Genomic DNA, 18,931 nt, shown 5'->3' on the forward strand with positions numbered 1-18,931 from the left:
CCAGGCACTGGGCAAATTGACCAGCTGTAAGGATGAATTTGCCCACCTGCTTTGACCATTAAAATAAAGTTAAACTTACTTTGATCCCAAAGGGATTGTACGTTGCCATGCAATTTGCATTTTAATTTTGTAACTTGGCAGTCTTGGTTTTTAAAGATCAGTTTGCCCCTTGTAAAAATAGAGCATCTGTGATAAACGAACAATTATTCTTGTCACAAGGTCTGAAAAATCTTGTAAATGAAGCTTTCGACTGTATCGCACAGTCTTCATCAGCGATTAAAGTGAGCTCACATCACGTGGCAACTGAGCTCACTTTAATTGCTGATGAAGACTGCGATAGTCGAAAGCTTCGTTTACAAAATTTTTCAGACCTTGTGACAAGAAAAATTGTTCATTTATTCATACACCAAGGTCAAGAATGAGCATACAAAGTCAGCATCTGTGATGTTATTGTTGGCTAAGATATCAGCTGTTCTTTAAAACAATAATAAATGAAAGTTTCTCCTATATGTTATTTTTTAAGCCCTTTTTCTACTCCAAGCATATATATTTATATTCTGGAGTAGGAGTACTTCCAGCCAATGACCTGCTGAGCCTTTCTTCACTAGCCCTCTGCCCTCTTGACCAAGTGAGAAACAGCAAGTTGCCAAATAAAGAAACCCCACGCAAATAGGTGATATTTGTATTCCCGGTTTTGGAATGGAACTAGCTTGCAGCTGAGGCTAATGTGGGAAGTCTTTTCAAATGCAAATGACATTTTTCTCTTTTTAATGGTATTCCCCAGCATGAGCCTCCATTGCAAGCTAGTTCCAGTCCAATACCGAGAATACGAATTTGGTCTATTGAAAATTGGCCCTTTCCCTGGCTGCCTAGCAGTCTATTGCTATATTAGCCAGTATTAGCTTTCTCTTAATTCAGGCTATAACACTTCTGCAGAATCATACTCAAATTGACCCAGCTAGCCACTGCAATTTTCAAATGGGCAATATTTCCAAATTGTCAATTTCTTTGAAATGTTTGGTGGCAAGACCTTACTAGAATTAATAGTCTCCTTACCCACCGCCAACACACACCATTTTACTCTGTATAGGAGGCTTCTCTCAAGGGACAGTGTCAAGCCCCTTGCAAGTAGTTTTATCAAGTGCTTTACAAGTATTGTAAGTTTACTTGTGATATAGGAATTTAATAACAGTTGTTTAATAAGTGAAAGCTGCCAGGCTTGTAGTAAAATTACATTACATCTTGCACTAAAAACTCCATTAATATTTTCCATTAATTATACCTTACACAATAACTACTACCAAACATAAATGACCTCATTTGACATTACGTTGAACAATAATGTTGCTAAAATAATTAAAAATTAGGAAAACCTAGATATTTACCAGAATATTTCTAATTTACACCTAAAGTAAAATAATAGGTCATAAGTGCCTGATGTCACGAAACATGGTGTTGATAATTTTAAGCAGGTTATGTCATGTTATCAAATGTCACACCTAGACAAGTCAGGACATTAGCTTGAAAAAGATGATAATCATTGGCAAAGGAATGTTTATAAAGTTGGATTACAGATCTTACAATGTCCTAGGCCGCAATATTATCTAAATTAATTAATTAAATAAAAGCTTAATCAACTAGCACTATGTTGCACATAAGGCATGTTATATACATGTATAACAATGCTGGCAAATGAATGCTGCTACATAAAACGTCATTGAAAATACTTTGTACAAATTAAGAGCTGGATTATTAAATTGTAACAATATTTATTGACAAAGATTTATGCTGCATGCTGCATTACCATTCCAAGAGAAAAAATAAATATAAATAAATATTCAAAATGAATCAAGTGATCATGTGGCATGAGGGGATAAAACACTGTCATACTGTAATCCCCAAATTCTCCCGACAATGATTGGGAATTTGATAGAATACTATATTGATACCACACTTAAGATCTTAACAGGCAACAGTATGAAAAGGAAATATCCACAAGAATAAAATAACGATCAGCCAAACTGGCAAAAAGAATAATGAGCATCAAGTTTATCCTTTCAACATTAATGCAGTTGAACCTGCAGTTTCAGGCCTTATATATCCAAAGGTGCAATAATGACCATGATGGTAATGGTGTTGATGATGATGACAGTGATGGTGATGGTGATTGTGGTGATGATGATGATGATGATGATGATGATGATGATGATATAAGACTAAAAATGAGGGATGGAAGTGCATGGCTAACACCACAACTGACTTTCTGCTTAGATGAATTGTCCAGCTGAGAGAGGTGTCCCCTAATAGAGGTTAAACTCCACAACATCAAGAAAACAGGTAATGAGAAGTAACATTCATCACTTAAGCTAACCTTTACACTTGTAAAGATAGTGTCCCTTTTGCCATCTAAATCATTAGGAAAAAACCCTGAGTCAGTTGCAATCACTGCTTTTGGTTTTACTGGGTGACCAAATGGCACGAGTATGGCTTAGCGTAATAATGCAAAACCAAATCAAATGCAAGTCATGTTAACACTCAAATGAAATGAGAAAGAATAAAGATCAAATCAACTAGGAGATAATTATCTTCTAGTTCATTCTGTTCTTGTCACCTGTCTGCTGTTTAATAAATTGTGTTGAGCAAAAGTTGTTGAGATGCTATTACCAGTGGTTGGTGAACCTCCCCTTGTACCACAGATCCCGATTATTTTCTTGCAAGCATGATAAGTGTATACAAATTTATGGCAAACGTATATTGCGAGTCTAAAAAAAGTTTGCCTTACTGCTCAAATGAATGTGTCCTTCAACTCTTCTTACAGTTTAGACTAACCATACAGAACTACACTCAAAGATCAAAGGAACTTCTTTCCATAAATGGGCTCTCTCATTTATGAAGTGCTGTAAGTTGAACAAAATCAAACTTGCTAATAATTTCCATTGATCTATTTGTACGCAAATTGTTTCAATCTGTGCTAGCAAAAAACGAAAAGAATAATGAAAAGCAAAAATCCTTAGCGTGTTAGTCAATGGAACTATTTTGTTTCTGTATAAATCTACAACGTACTAGCATTCCACCATGAATGCCATCCTTTAATTGGCTATGCTACACACTATCTATTCTGTTGGAGTTGGAGTCTAGCCTTGTAGTGTGTGGTTGTTAACAAAATGACAGCTCCTTTGCACTTTCCAAGTGTTTGTGAAGAGGATTTAGATAAAAGTTTGAACAACTAGCAAATTTATACTAAAACAATAAATTATTGGATTATTTGCTTTTAATTCCTATTCGTAATATTTGACTTGAGATACACCCTCATCAACTGTTGCGATATAAATCTCAATCTCACAATTTAATTGTTAACTAGAATCAACAAGGAATGTTTAAGGTTAGGATTATTAATAATAAAACATATATGTACAGTACTGGAATGTTAAGAATCTCACTAAAACTACATAGTACACTGTACCACAAACCTTTTCTCCTGGATATCAATATATATATTCTCCACACTAGTCTTAATACATTTCTTATGATACTACTCGGAAAAATCTACTTCAATATCAGCTGAAGACAATTCATCTTTGGTGATCATTTCTGAAATTCTCATGACTTGTATGCTTGATTATATATTAACTTTATCAGGAGATTTTAAGTATTGGTCACTGGTTTGGCTTACAGTGCAACTACTCTAACCAAGGCAACCTGACAAAATTATCTACAAATTTATCAAATCTGTTGCCTTCGTAATGTACAGCTCGACTACATGGATAATTTGTTGGAAACTGTTGTTAACCTTCACAATTTTTATTTGTTAAATTTGTGGAAAATTTTGTTGCATAGCCTTGGTTAGTGCAGTCGCACTGTAAAGAGTTGAGATTCAAAACCCAAGAACTTTTTCATGGTAAGGCCTTGACATCTTAGGAAAGCTCAGACCAGATTCCCATTTAATGAGCCTCCACCCTGATCTTTCCATTCTATAATCCTGGAATGACTATCATCTCCCAATGCCCCACACTCAAAATCTTGAATTTGTTTATAGGATCCCTCTTCTTAGCAAGTTTGATTTGAGCTCCTTGTAGATGTTCAGCTGCTGTTCAGGTAACAGTGACAAAACTTGCTGTAACACTTTGTGTGGTTGAGGTGCCCTGTCATCATGAAATAATTGTAAAACAAGCAAAATTTGATGTAACGTTTTCTTCAAAATTCCTTGTAACTAATTCTCCAAAGTAATGGATGTTCAACAGAAAATATAGGGTTTATAATGCAATTCCCAGAACCTCAGATCCTTATTACATGTATCTTATTTGAAGCTGATTTCTTTTTGATCCATAACATTCAAGTCATGGAACACAGCCCATAAATTGAAATGAAAGCAATGCAGCAATTTCCAATGCTGTTTATGTTTGAACATTAAACAATCCTGCACTGAATTGGGGAAATAAATGGCAGTGATATCAAGTGCTTTACTAAGAAATATGGAGACTAGGGTCAGACCTGTCTGATGACAAATAGGCTGGTCTTGGTCCCAGCAAGTCCTCTTCACTTAATACATCAATATGTAGCAGTGTAGTAGATGGAGCTTACCGTATGAAAGTGGAGTGATAAACGTAAACAAAAGTTGCCATTAGGAACTGACAATCAAACCGGTCCACTAGACCTCCATGGCCAGGAATAGTGTCACCAAAATCCTGAAACACAGTGCATTTTAATAAGTTAACCTCAGGGTCCATTATAACGTAGCTAGCATAGTCGACCATAAAACTCAGCGTGCATTTAAAGTGTGCATCATGATCCAAAGACACATGCTCATGGTATGGACAAATTTGGCAAAATTTTAACTTTCCTGTTAGATTGACCAGAGTGAACAGTGAGGAAAGAAAACATGTTTGGCAGGAAAATAGATGAAATCTTCAACTCCTGGACAAAAACAAAATAGCAATTTACCTAATACTTGTTCAATCCTTTCGAGTTTTTTATTTAAACAGGAGGCAAAAAAGAAAAAGAAATATGAATTAAACAACACAAATTGGGCAGAACCAGTGTCACAGCCATCGTGTATATCTCTGTCAGTAAATTACTAACTGTCATAAAACAATTTATTTTTTGCTTTTAGCTGTACATCATGGAGAAAAAAAGAGCACTCAAGTTGCTCTCGGCTGGCTCTCAAGCACTTCCTAAACTTCCAGCATGCGTCACAACTCATGACACACAATAAAATACGAATTGAAATAAGTTTACAAAGATCTCTGCATGTGCAGAAAACTGCTATTTCTGATTTCAAACTTATGCATCTAGCAAAAATTGTCACGTACTTTGTGACTCATCTTGTGAAAAAGTTTTTCTTTCCGTGTCTCAATACGCATGTACAGATTAATTTCCCAAAGCAAGCTCAAACTATGCTGGGTACATGTAATCAAAGATGTTTCTCAACAATTACTTACTTTGACTTTAAATGCCCTCTTGAATCCACTGGCAAAGAAACCACCAAATGGAGCAATCAATGAACTGAAGAGTGAAAGAATGATGGAGTGAAACTGCATTGGATACAGCCAAACCTCATCTTGTGTCAAACCACCCTACAAACAAAACATGAAGTTTAGCAAACAACTGTGCATTTCAACAAACAACTCAACAAACATTTTTTTACACTGAAATCAACGATATAAGCAGACATTTCATGAAGCAGAGAACTGTGCTTCAGTGGATTCCTGAGGCCATGTCTTTTGGTGGCATTTGGTGGTAGAATCTGTTTTTTTTTTTTTTTTTGGTGGGAATGAATTAAATTTGTGCTTAGAGAATTTACTCTGACCATTCACTCCCAACAAAGGCTTTAGAGTAATTATAACTTTTATTCATTTGAAAACTGGAGACTTACAAATCCTAGGAAATATTTGACTGGTGCTGGGATGGTGTAGGCTGTCAGTCTATAAAGAGCTGAAGGCTCACAAGTTATCTTGAAATCTGTGACTGAGCCACTGAACTGAAGAAAAAGAAAGTTTGCAAATGTGAGACTATTAATAACAACAGCTCTCAATTTAAAAGGTAAAGAAACTAAGAGACATATGGCACATCTTGAAAATATCCAGCCTAAAATTAAGCCCAAGTTCCATTACTTTGTAATCTCTCTAAATCATCCGTGTTATTGATTTGTTTATCTTGTCTTTTAAATGACCTTTTATTGTATTTCTACTTAAATAGAATGGTGTTATTTACAAGTCTCCTAATTTGAGGGGAAACTTTCAAAAAATAAAATTATGTAACACAACTACACATACATATATATGCAATGAGCCAGAGTGTTCTGCGTTAACTTGTCATGAATGGGAGCTTAATTTGAAAATTAAAACACAGTTTGGACTAATGCAGGAAAAGATTATCAAGCATTTTAGAACAGGACTGATCAAGGTGAATTAAATTACATTTTGTGCAATACAGGGATGCAGTTCTTAGCCTTACCTCAACAGGACAGATGAAATACTGATACTGGCACATGAAGTTAGAAATCTGAGAAAAACAGATATTCTTTTGTTAACTTATATATTTACTTCATTTTATTTCTCCTTTATTCCCTCACTAGTCTGATTTAATTATTCTGGATGTGGTATGCTGAATGACCCAGCACACACAAAGCGTGTGGCTGTGTGTTTTGTTATGGTTCTTACCGTCATTCATCATCTTATGATTAAAGATTCTAAAACTGAATTCTTGATTATTGGCTCTCGTGGTCAACTTTCGAAGATAAATATAAATTCCATCACGGTTATTGATTCATCTATCAAGCCTGTTAAGAGGGTTCGAAATCTGGGATGTTGGTTCGATGAGCATATGGCAATGGATATTCACATTGGGAACATCTGCAGCAACGCTTTCAAGGGTCCCTACAATATCAGGCAACTTAGGAAGTTCATTTCAAGTGAGGCTACAAAAATTTTAGTTCACGCCTTTGTGATGTCGCACCTAGGTTACTGTAACTCACTGCTCTCTGGAGTGCCACAATATCAACTGAACCACCTACAAAAAATTCTTAATGCTGCAGCAAGACTTGTATGCCTAGTGCCTAAATTTGATCATCTCACCCTCTACTTAATTGACCTTCACTGGCTACCTGTTGAGTTCCAGATAAAGTTTAAGGTTTTAATATTTGTGTTCAAGGCATTAAATGGTATGGCTCCTCGTTATATCTCAGATCTTATAAGGAAAAAGTCATCTCCTTGAAGTGCTCTGTGATCTAACGATCTCACGTTGTTAGTTATGTCTTGAACGAAATGTAAGACATTGGGTGATTGGGCATTTGCCTATGCTGGGCCATCAATGTGGAACAAGCTTCCAAAGCCCATTCAGATGGCGCCAAACATTTACTCTTTTAAAAAACAGCTAAAAACATATTTGTTCAGAGAAGCCTGTAACATTCAGTGATAAATTTTATTGTACTTTTATCAATTTTTTTATTTGCAATGCTACTTTTCATATTTTAAATTTTTTATAAATGTGTATATTTTATATTTTTATATTTTAAAATGTAAAGTGCTTAGGAATATTTTATATAATTAGCGCTATATAAATTTAATTATAATTTAATTATTATTATTACCATCATTTCTAATTTCTTAATATTAAATCTAAGTTGCTTTAAAGTTAAGGTGTAATCTCCCTAGAGGAGCTCGTGGGGCAAACAAATTTGTTTCAAGAAATAAAGGAGAGACATAAGAACTCATGAAATTATCTGTGTGAACACAAGGCTAATTCAATAACAGCTAAAAACAGGAAATCAACATTGCATCCTGGGATATTTATTTCACAGGTAACCTACATGTAATCATTTACACAAAGAACTCCCATCCTTACTTCAATCTATACTTACTAAGAGCAGTAAACAAATTTAGTATTTTTCAACTCGGACACTCACCATCCATCCATAGATAACTGTAGTCACTCCTCCACCAATGAAACCTTCCCATGTTTTCTTTGGAGACAGCTAAATAGTAAAATGTTAAGATTTAACTTTATCACCAAGCATGACAGAAGTTTCTTGAGTTCAGCTGTACTAACTGAATGGCAAACTTTGCTTACAAGTCAGGAAACCCACATAACCCACTTTAACTCTGACGAGTGTGGCTGCTCCCCTTTGATGGAATGCTAGTCCATGGCAGGTTTTTTACAAGTTTGCACTGTAAAAACAATTAACCAGTCCCTATTTCAATACACCTGGGTGGACAGAAGCACTGTCATTTGTGAGTTCAATGACAGTGCTCAGGTCCTCTTGACTTCTTAATATTAAGAAAAACATTAAATAAGAAATAGGAACAACTTGTACTCTCTCCCTCTTTTAAAATAGATGCATAACAAAATATATCATAACGACAGCTATTTTCTTAAAAACTAGCATTACTACACTGTAAGAAATTACTATACTGTAGTATTGCAATATTAAGAAAAAATAAACAAAAACAATTTAAATGGGCATGTCTACCTTGATAAGAGGTGTCCGACCAAAAAAGAATCCTGCATAAATGAAAAAGTACACAAAGTAGCAAGAATACATGTAACAATAGTTATTACTTAATAAAATCATCAATATTTAGTGGTCCTTAAGGATTTTTAAAACAGCAGACTAATAACTAACAGAATCTCATTACACCAAATGGGAGCAACTTAATTTCCTCATTTTAGAGGAACAATATTTGGCAGCATGTCAGTTTCATGAATTTGGTTAACTCTTCAACAAGCGGGTAAGAAAAAGGTAAAGTCTGCATACAAGCCAAGCGGCCCATAGGCCGGAGCTTATCGTGGTTTCAGCAGCATGAAGTGACTAGGAGTATTTCTGGAGACAAGCACACTAACCATGAGGCCATTGCACCTCCCTCCCTTCAACAAGCAGCTTCCTTTTTATTTCAAATCAAATTTTTGTGAAATGGGAAGAACGATTTGAAAATTTGTTATCACAAAAATTTTGTGTAATGAGGTGTTACAACTGTTGGTAGCAAGTTATTATGTCCAAATAGAGCCTTTTTAAAGTTAAAACAGAAAATGAACATACCAAAAATATAAGCAAAGATGTCATTACAAATCACCATGCTAACTGGAAGGAAGAACCTGCCAAGATATCAGAAAAAAAGGATTACCACTTTTTTACCACATTTTCTTTCCAGGAAATGTTTATTTTGTTTTTCTCCAACTGTCTATTCACCATCCAGTACATCAAAGCAAAGTACTTTGATACATGTCAGGTCTGATTTTGAGCGACACACAATTCCTGTGCAGCCAATACATTTGATATTAAAGTGCTAGAAGCAGCAGAATGTATACAAAACGTAGAAATCAGTCCTCTATACATACACTGTAAACCAGGAACTACTTTTTCAGTAAAATAAGCATGTAATGTACCATTGCACTCACCAAATAAGTCCTTCAAACAGGGTCTGCATGATGAGGTGTGACTGAGTAACAACAATCAACAATGTCACATGGGTCCAGCCAAACTAAAAGTCAACAGAGCATCACAACATCTTTATATTGATGTCAACAATATTATTAAATTAAATACTGAAAGCTATTACTTTATAGTGCACAAAATTTTACAGAGGCTGGACACATACAGTTCCATTTGCAATTTGAACCTAAAATGCTTACAATTTCTAACAACCATAATACATTTGTGCTATAGTTCTGTAGTAGTAACTCAGGGATTTCATTATGATTTTGAGTATTCAAGGACTTGCTAACAAAATTCATGGCTGGAGGTAAAAAATGCAAGGAATTTTCAAGGAGAAAACGTAACTCTCTCATTTGCAAGGACTTTCTGAGGCCTGTGTGAGCCATTGTTCTAGATACATTTTAAAAGAAACTCAAACACAAGTTATATTTACCAGTGAGAACTGCACTTTGTAGTGTTCCTTTTTTAAATTTAATACAAACAAAATGAAACCTGCAAAGAAACAATGGAAAGCACTATGATAACCAAAATCACATTCAAGATCTTCTTCGGATTTTGCAAGAGGTCTTGCAACAGTGTATTTAGTTGTCATTGTAGAGTGGTATAAAATAGTGCACAAGCAGGAATGTATTGCAAAACCCTGTCCACCTCTACCTGGGTTCTAAGTAGTGTTGGAATTTTTTCTACAGATAGACAAAGACAGGGCAGAAATCATGCTTGTAAGTAATCAATTCTACCTTGTCTAAAGCTTGCGTGTAGAAAATAATGATGATGTACACTGTCTGTTTGGCATTGCAAATGCTGTTCAGTAAATGCTTTCGCATCCAGAAAATAACAACATTCCAATATGACATTCAAAACACTTGTAGCTAGGCCCTTGCTCCAGGTTCACTCAGGCAAGATAACAGACTAAAATAATACTTATCCCCACCCCCTTGGCAAGGCAAAGAGTGAAGGCCCCTATAAAGCACCACCTATGTCCTGTGTTTCATGGGAGGGAGATGGGGGGAGGTCCATGACAAGTACAATAGGTTCGCCAACAGTCCTTGCATAAGATGGCCTTAGAATGGCAAGTGATAATTTATTGGCTGCTAATTTCTACGCAACAATCTAAATGCATAAATGTTTACAAGGCACTACATGTAGATTGTCTCAACAGAAAATATACAATATACATACCAATTAAATATAGTGAATATGAAATCAGCCTGTGATATGTAATGTACGTTTTGACCACTTCCTGCAGAAAACAAACATGCAAAGCACTATAAATAAGATTACTTCAAGTCAAGATACTGTAAGTTGTGAACAGCAAGACATCAAGTGAACAGGAAAGAAAAAACTTGGTTCCAGAGTAAACATTTGTCCACACATACATGTATGTATCTGTAAATGAAGCTGTTTTAACAATATTGTGTCCAAAGCTTGACATTCTTTCTGACTTGAGGCAACAACTAATAATAAAATTGTTGGAGTACCAAGGCTATACATGTATCTCTAGCTGATTATTTATCAGTTCTCATCACCTGTGTGTTTAAGAAGGCACTGATATTGCCAGGAGAAATAAGATTTTGATAACAAGTGGTGAATCAAACTCACCTCTGATGCATCGTCAACTTGAGGGTTTGGATTGCCATTAAAATAATCAGTAATGCTCTCACCATAAAAGAAGAAGTTTGCACAACCAAGGAAATACCTAATTAAAAATGAAACAACAATGATGAAACCAATCACTTGTGAATCGTGACATCTTACTTCCCATAACAATCAGGCTGAACAATCAAATTGTGAGAATTAAATAATTTTAACTAACAAATGCATCAAGGTGTGGGGAATAGAAAGCCTGAAGCCTCCACTGTGAACAGCAAAGCAATCCTCACAACCCAGGCACAAAATAGCCTGCAAGCAAGCTTGGGGGGGGGGGGGGGGGAGGGGGGGCTAAGGAAGGTAAGGGAGGTTAGACACTCTACAGTATTTAGTAACTTTATAGCGTGATGCATTGCCCTACATCTGTCAACAACAGTAGAATAAATGAATTACCAGCCTACATAATTGCAGTGACTGGCTTTTTCAACACAAGACAAGAATAACTCAAGTAGAGTAATTTACCACGTTTCTAAATACCAAGACAAGAGTTGGGAAAACAATGTACAGAGGAGTACAGGTATTTTTGATGAACTTTGAGGTTTTTGGATATGTGGTAAAACACAGTCTTGATGCTGGCTGAGATAGAGATGAAAACAAATGACAGCATAATTTTTACCAGGACTATTAAGAGTGTGTCCATGAGAAAACCAGAACCAGGTAAGAGGTTGTTACTAGTATCGTTGTAGAGCAGGGTTGTTTCCAGACAGAACTCAGGATCACCGGTAACAGCAACAAACTAATTTATTTCCGTAAGGTAACTTCACGAATTTACAGCACTAAGCTTCTTCAAATTTGAATCAATCTGTCTCACAGAAGAAATGCTCACTCCAATATAAATGAGGCTTAAAGTTCTAGAAACTTCTAGTTGGAAGTAAATTAAGTAGTTTGACACAGTTTCTAATCTGAGTAATTACATAAGGAACAGAATGTTCTGGAATGTTCTTATACAAATTGGTCATGGCTGAATGACCTCAGGTTCTAGATTGTTCTAGAACTAGACTTAGACAATTTTTCATAACAGAGGTGATACAGCTCAAATCACTGATTTCGCTCAAACTTGGCACAAATGTTGGGTTTGGTAGGTAAATGATCATGGCAAAAACTTAGGTCAAAATATTTTATTCCCTTCAAGTTAGGGGAACCCCCTCCAAAAATGGCCGTTTGTCACTAATTTATGTATATTTAATTAGCTGTCTTTGATTTAGTATTTCTACAACAAGAAAGATCATGTGAAAATGAAATCCACTGGATCATGTTCTACTATTATTAGTCTCAAACACAGATATTCATTTAAACCAGACAATTTGATTTCTCCCTGTGGCTCCATCTTAAGTAAGGTGCATATTTTGTAGTGTTTTGAATAGTCTTTAATTGAAGGCAAATGTCTGAATTCTAACATGGATAGTGAGAGCAATCACTAAAGTTCTCAAAAAAGCCATAAAATGTTTGGGGACTTCAACATTTTTTCTGTGTTGGCATACTGTTTACATAGGACTTTACGATTTTTGGCCATTTCATGAACATTCACTAAAACACAAAAGCCATTTTTCTGTCTAACTAAACACAAAATCAACAAGAAATATTCAGCTAAGTATTTTCCTATCAATTTCCAGTATAAATTTGGCAAAAAGAAGCACTTGAGACATTTCTGTCAAATATTTTCAGAACTACATTTTGTGACATTCTCACAGATATTGATAAAACGCGGCAGAAGGAGATTCAATGCATAAGTTCCCTCAACTTAGGTTTTCAGGCATGAAGTAGAATGGAAACAAGAAATAACTACTACATACATGCCACTTAGGTGCAATTTTGCACTCTCATTGATTCTTGGATTGCGAAATGTCCAGTTTTGTGTCATCTGTTCCCAGTGTGTTTCGTTGCTTCGACCCAAGGTTTAAACAGAATATCCACTGCCATCCCGCTTTCGTCATCAGAGATATCAACATTTGTCGAGGAAGCTACTCAAAAAGCCATTTAAAATCTGGGTAGAGCCATCACTGCTGTAAGTGTAATATTAAACAGATTTCTTCCAAAGCCCACCACGAGACATTCTGCCATCTTTGACGATATTAAGTGCTACAATTCGTATCACCATACATGACGAAGCTACTGAATTAAAAGAAGGTAACTACTGACTTTTCAACATTTAAAGTTATAAAGATGGTGGATTGTTTTGCGATGGATTTTAAAAGCAATCTGTATGTTAAAGTGACCGCTCTCCCTGGATTTTATACAGCCTTCTGAGTAGCTTTTTTGACAGCTGTTGATATCTGTGATGATGAAAGCGGGATGGCAATGGATATTCTCGTTAAACCTTGGGTCGAAGTAACGGAACAGATGACACAAAACTGGACATTTTGCAATCCAAGAATCAAAGAGAGCGCAAAATTGCGTCTAAGTGACATGTACATGTATGTAGTAATTATTTCTTGTTTCCATTCTATTTTACGCCTGAAAACCTAAGTTGAAGGAACTTACGTGTCTAATCTTCTTCTGCTGCATTTTTTCGATATTGTGAGAATGCCACAAAATGTAGCTCTGAAAATATATGAAAGAAATGTCTCAAGTGTTTCTTTTTGCCGAATTTATACTGGATATTGATAAGAAAATATTTAGGTAGGTATTTCTTGCTAATTTCGAGCTAGGTTAAGATAGAAAAATGCTTTTGTGTTTAAGTGAATGTTCATGAAAAGGCCAAAAATCATAAAGTGCTATGTAAACAGTATGCCAGCACAGAAAAAATATTGAAGTCCCCAAACATTTTACGGCTTTTTTGAGAACTTTAGTAATTGCTCTCACTATCCATGTTAGAATAAAGTGTATTTGCTGTTGCCCAGTTCAGACATTTGCCTTCAATTAAAGGCTATTCAAAACACTACAAAATATGCACCTTACTTAAGATAGAGTCATGGGGAGAAATCAAATTGACTGGTTTAAATGAATATCTGTGCTTTGAGACTAACAATAGTAGAACATGATCCAGTGGATTTCTTTTTTACATGGCCTTTCTTGTTGCAGAAATACTAAATCAAAGACAGCTAATTAAATATGCATAAATTAGTGACAAACGGCCATTTTTGGAGGGGGTCCCCCTAACTTGAGGGGAATAAAATATTTGACCTAAGTTTTTGCCATGATCATTTACTCACCAAACTCAACATTTGTGCCAAGTTTGAGCGAAATCAGTGATATGAGCTGCATCACCTCCTGCCTGGTTTTCTCATGGACACACTCTTAATAATACAGATCTACACTTCAAAAACAACTTACAAAAGTTAACAATAACTACTACATGTAATCATGTAATTATATATTAATTACATGAAAGTGTCCCTACCAACTTAATGACCTAAACCAGGGCAGGTTGTATTTTTGATACTTCTTGTGTCCGATGGAAATAATTTCATGGTAACACTTGATTTGAATACACTGGATCTATAATGCAAGAGAACAAAAAACAACAGTCTAATACTCTGATATGAATTTTCTTTAACATGCCTCTTACATGTATCAAGTACAGAAAAAACTGAATACAAAAGGAAGAAATGGTACAGCGCCTGTTTGCCCATTCGAATCTCGTTTCTCAATTCTTCATTCCTTACTGTGTAACCTTGACAAAATGAGTTATTCTCTGAAGTTCTGTTCCAAGATTGATTTTGATTTGTTTTAAAAACAATAAAAGTGACCAGAAGTAAAACACCTGTCCAGCAACTCCACTGAGCCATGTGTTTGCTAACTACATGTAGGCATACACATTTAAACCAGAAGCCCCATATCCTTGGTTTTTCAATGACAACTTTCCAGCATTCACTCTTTGAATGCTGGTCAAATGGAATAAGGGTTTTACGGCTTGTCATGAACTCACCAAGAGGATTAAAGCCAGTGGACCAAAGTAGACAATAACAGCAAAACCTGCAATCATCACTAATGAAAACATTCCTCTGATCCACCAGTTTCTCCATCTGAAATTTACAAACCATACAGTCACGTACAGCTGTTATCATTCTTTATAGGGTCTCAAATAAGGACCCCAAGAAGAATATAAATGAGTTGTAGAAGTTACAAGGTCTCTTTAATTGTGCATGACAGAAGAAAGTGCATCAAGGACATGCTTTGGGAACTCTACATGGACCCTGAAGGCACAAAATTTCATGATTTTTTCTGTACTATCCTGTACTTTGGCTAAGTACTTAGAATTGAAGTTGGCAAAATAAAGGCCCAAATCAGGCCAAAATGGTATATAAATTTTTCCCTTGTAATATAAAATTGGAGATTTAACAAAAATATCATCAGATTTTCTGTCAAATCTTAAGAACTTATGGATCTGACGACTTTTATGATAGCTTATATATTAGGAAAATCTACTAAGACACCCAAGAGTGAAACAAGATATCTGTAGACTTGTACATATGTACATGAAGGACTTGAATAAGTATGCTACTAGATGAACATACAAGACTTGGATTTCTATGAAAACTGATTCTGAACATAAACAGTATCAATTGCTGGAAGATCCCATACTTTGGGTTCAAACTTGTCAACATGTTTAGCTGTTCAGCTGGGGCTGTGTCAGGATTATTTTCCTGCTTGGTTCCTGAAGTTTCTATTTCCTAAAATAAAACAGCAAAGTTACAGATGATTACTCTTATTTTAACACAGTTAAAGTGCCTATGAAGTAAAAGATAGTTGCTGCTGATTTGAAAGGCTTTTCAAAGTAAAGAAGAATGGCGTTTTACTTTTTGGAATATCTTTTTTCGTTTTAGAGATATTCATGTTTTTGTATTATAAGTGATGACGTCATAGGTGGTTCCACTAAAACAGTTCAACACTCAATCAGAATATCTCTAGAAATATTAACGCAGTGTTCTTTAAACTTGGCACCAGAAATGTACATCACAAAAGAAACAAAATGACACCCGTCATACCGTCGCCATGACAACAGTTGTGCCACTGGTCCTGTTTTAATTAAAACTAACAATACCAGATTTTATCTTAAACAAGGATCATCCACTCCCAACAATCTAATGGGGAGAGTTTAGACAATATGGGAATCATGTGTGTTCCGAGCAAGACCCTCTGTCTCTTTTCAAAGGGTTGCAAATTGGCATATTTGGTTTTTCACAGAAAGAGACTGGAGCCAAAAGTGTTGCCATGGCAACATCACAGAAGGTGTCATTCTGTTTCTTTTGTGATGCACATTTGTGGTGTCAAGTTTGAAGAACACTGCTCCAATATTTCTAGAGATATTCTTGATTCAGTGTTTTACTGTTCAAGTGGAACCACCTATGACGTCATTCCTTTCCTCATTTGCATAATACAAAAACATAAAGATCTCTACAACGAAAACAGATATTCCAAAAAGGGAAACGCCATTCTTCTTTACTTTGAAAAGCCTTTCAAATGAGCAGCAATTACTTTTTACTTCATAGGCACTTCAAGTGTGTGGTTCACAGAGACTAGGATAGGAGCAATCCTTGGCGAGAGGAGGTACCCTCGCTCTCCCAGTTGTCACACAGCTTAACACTACTTCTTCCAGGAATGCTTGCTAAGCAGGCTAATATTTTTGTAATAGCCATCTAATTTCTGTATCTAAAGTGTCACAATTTGATGAAATCTAAAAGTACACATAATTTATGTAAATGTTTTGAATAATTTATAATGAATTATCAATTTATCTAGATAATATTAGGCTGATGAAAACATGGAAGAGAATCACAGAATTGTAATTTAAGAGGCAGCTCAAACTTTGGGAAAGTTGAAAAAAGAGAAGTATTAGATGGCAATATATCTCTGATCTCATGGTAGACACATTGATGAATGCCCCACAAACATGATCAAGGCTGGTGTAAAAAGAACAAGACATGATCACAAACCTGGTCTTCTTGTTTTTTGTCTTCTTCTCGCTGTAACATTAAACAGTGAGACAAGTGTTAATCCTATATACATGTAATTATCATGACCAATTGACCGACCGACCAATGGACCAACCGACCAAGTAAGTAACACAAAGGGCAATCTGATTACATTGGTAAGGGATAAATTATTTCCATATCTCTGATCATTCAGTGTTACACTTTCATCAAGATCCATTTTCTAGACACTGTTGATCTGCAATTTACCACATGTAAGACTGCTAAAGGTGCAATTAAAAAATTTCAGAGTTTGGCAGTATACCTTTTTGTTTACCTGTATAACAATCAAATGCCTACATATATTTTAAGGGTTAAGTTTTATGAAAGGATGACAAAATTTGGAATTATTTAAGCAACAGACTTGCTTGTACAAAATGTGACAAGATAGGTTGACTCATCTTCAGTATTCTCACCTAAAAAACTTAGAGAGACCATGTTCAGCTACTTGTGCCTTTTTTTGAATAAGGAATTGCATAATATTAGGCACATCACTGACAAAAACACCTGTGCAAAATTATCTTAAAGAAACATGCAATATTTGCTAGTTATTATTCACAAAACCTTATTGATCTATTAGGGAATAACATGCAATGCTATCTGGTTAAGATAAATGTTATTATTGATATAAACTTTGACCAATTCCTAATAAACAGCAACGTTCATCCAACGGTGATGTTGTTGTCACGAGGAAATTGATTAATCTGCTTATTTATGCACGATGATTACGATCAAAGTAATCTTACAGCACTTCTTACAACATTCTCCTGCCGAAAGAATCAGTCTCACATACGTAGCATAGCCTTCAGAGTTCCTAATGCGTGTACACTGTACGTATTTCGATTTCAGCATCATAATCACCGCTTCGTCTCGCAGATTGCAAATAATTGAACAAAGTGACGATGCATAATTTCAGAATCGCCAACGGATAAGATTAATCCCATAAAAGCCATTATGCTTGTACATTAATTTTCAAACAATGGAGATCTTATAAGCTTATATTTTTTCGACAGCATTAATTTTGGCATTTCTGTGGGTACGGGCAAACCACAAGCGCAGCGAGTGATCGCTAAATAACAGTTTTTCGAGATAAAGATAATCAAACCTCAAGCACTTGTGGAAAAAAAAACTATAGAAATCGTTCGTCGCTGCCAATTTTGCATGACAGCTTTTAAAAGTTTAATTTCATGCTGAAAAAAAAAAGACGAGAAAACAAAGTTCCGAAAGCGTTACACATGCATTGCATATCGGCTATTTTAGACAATGCTTCAAAAGCAGTCTTGCCAAGGAAGATCTTGCTGTCTTGCATATATGAAAGAGAACTGATGCAACTGCAACAACAATCCTGAAACAAAACGTTACAATCTCGTGACTTAGCCATAGAGCACTGCACCTTCATTCCATCTAAAAAATCTTCACTTGATCCATTCACTGCAAAGCCTTCTTTTGCACGTCTTCTTGTAGCACCCGGTTCCGTTGACATCTCCCAAGGAGAACACCTCCTTCAGCGTCGAATTTTCAGCTCGTCGAGGTCGTACTTTCACCACAAGTGCAAGAAAAACTGATCTATACACCGTGAACTTTAGACCGTTTGGTGTTTTGATCAGTTGTAATGGCGGAGTACACGGGTCGCAGAGCACACCGGGACAACAAGGCTTGCCTTGCCCGAGGTCATTCCTTTGACCAGGAAACTGGCTCGGGTGCAACCTCGTTAGACCTGGGAACGAGGTTGGCTCGGGTATCCTGGTTTGCTCGCGTCACGTGATTTCTTATCAACCGTAACTACACTAGACGCGGAAAGAGAATTTAAATGACAATTTAAATGAAGCTAAACTGGCCAAAGATGTGACCGCTGTCCTTACTTGTTGCGACCGCGACCTCTCGACTCATATGGGACCAACAATGGCTACTGGCTCACGATGATCTTCCGCAAAATCGCCAA

The 18,931-nt window shown here is 35.8% G+C and overlaps 1 protein-coding gene across 2 annotated transcripts; it reads right to left on the reverse strand.

Moving 5' to 3' along the window:
- Positions 1 to 1,181: 1,181 nt before the first annotated feature.
- On the reverse strand, positions 1,182 to 18,928 carry LOC110051679 (phosphatidate cytidylyltransferase 1-like). 2 transcript variants are annotated; one of them, XM_089277870.1, is made up of 17 exons: positions 18,852 to 18,928; positions 16,954 to 16,983; positions 15,602 to 15,690; positions 14,946 to 15,042; positions 14,418 to 14,515; positions 11,030 to 11,126; positions 10,610 to 10,670; positions 9,864 to 9,922; positions 9,394 to 9,476; positions 9,035 to 9,090; positions 8,468 to 8,499; positions 7,904 to 7,972; positions 6,454 to 6,501; positions 5,873 to 5,977; positions 5,439 to 5,573; positions 4,582 to 4,685; positions 1,182 to 4,142 (listed from the first exon to the last, which is right to left on the reverse strand). In XM_089277870.1, the coding sequence occupies exons 3-17, from the start codon at positions 15,622 to 15,624 to the stop codon at positions 4,031 to 4,033; spliced, it is 1,179 nt and encodes a 392-aa protein (XP_089133996.1). In that variant the 5' UTR covers positions 15,625 to 15,690; positions 16,954 to 16,983; positions 18,852 to 18,928; the 3' UTR covers positions 1,182 to 4,030. The 2 variants fall into 2 exon arrangements, with proteins under 2 accessions (XP_089133996.1, XP_089133995.1); XM_089277869.1 differs by lacking the exon at positions 18,852 to 18,928 and adding an exon at positions 18,383 to 18,683.
- Positions 18,929 to 18,931: the final 3 nt, after the last annotated feature.

This window comes from Orbicella faveolata, unplaced genomic scaffold (assembly GCF_042242905.1).
Source record: "Orbicella faveolata isolate gen_17 unplaced genomic scaffold, um_ofav_v1 contig_46, whole genome shotgun sequence".
NCBI classification, from domain to species: domain Eukaryota; kingdom Metazoa; phylum Cnidaria; class Anthozoa; order Scleractinia; family Merulinidae; genus Orbicella; species Orbicella faveolata.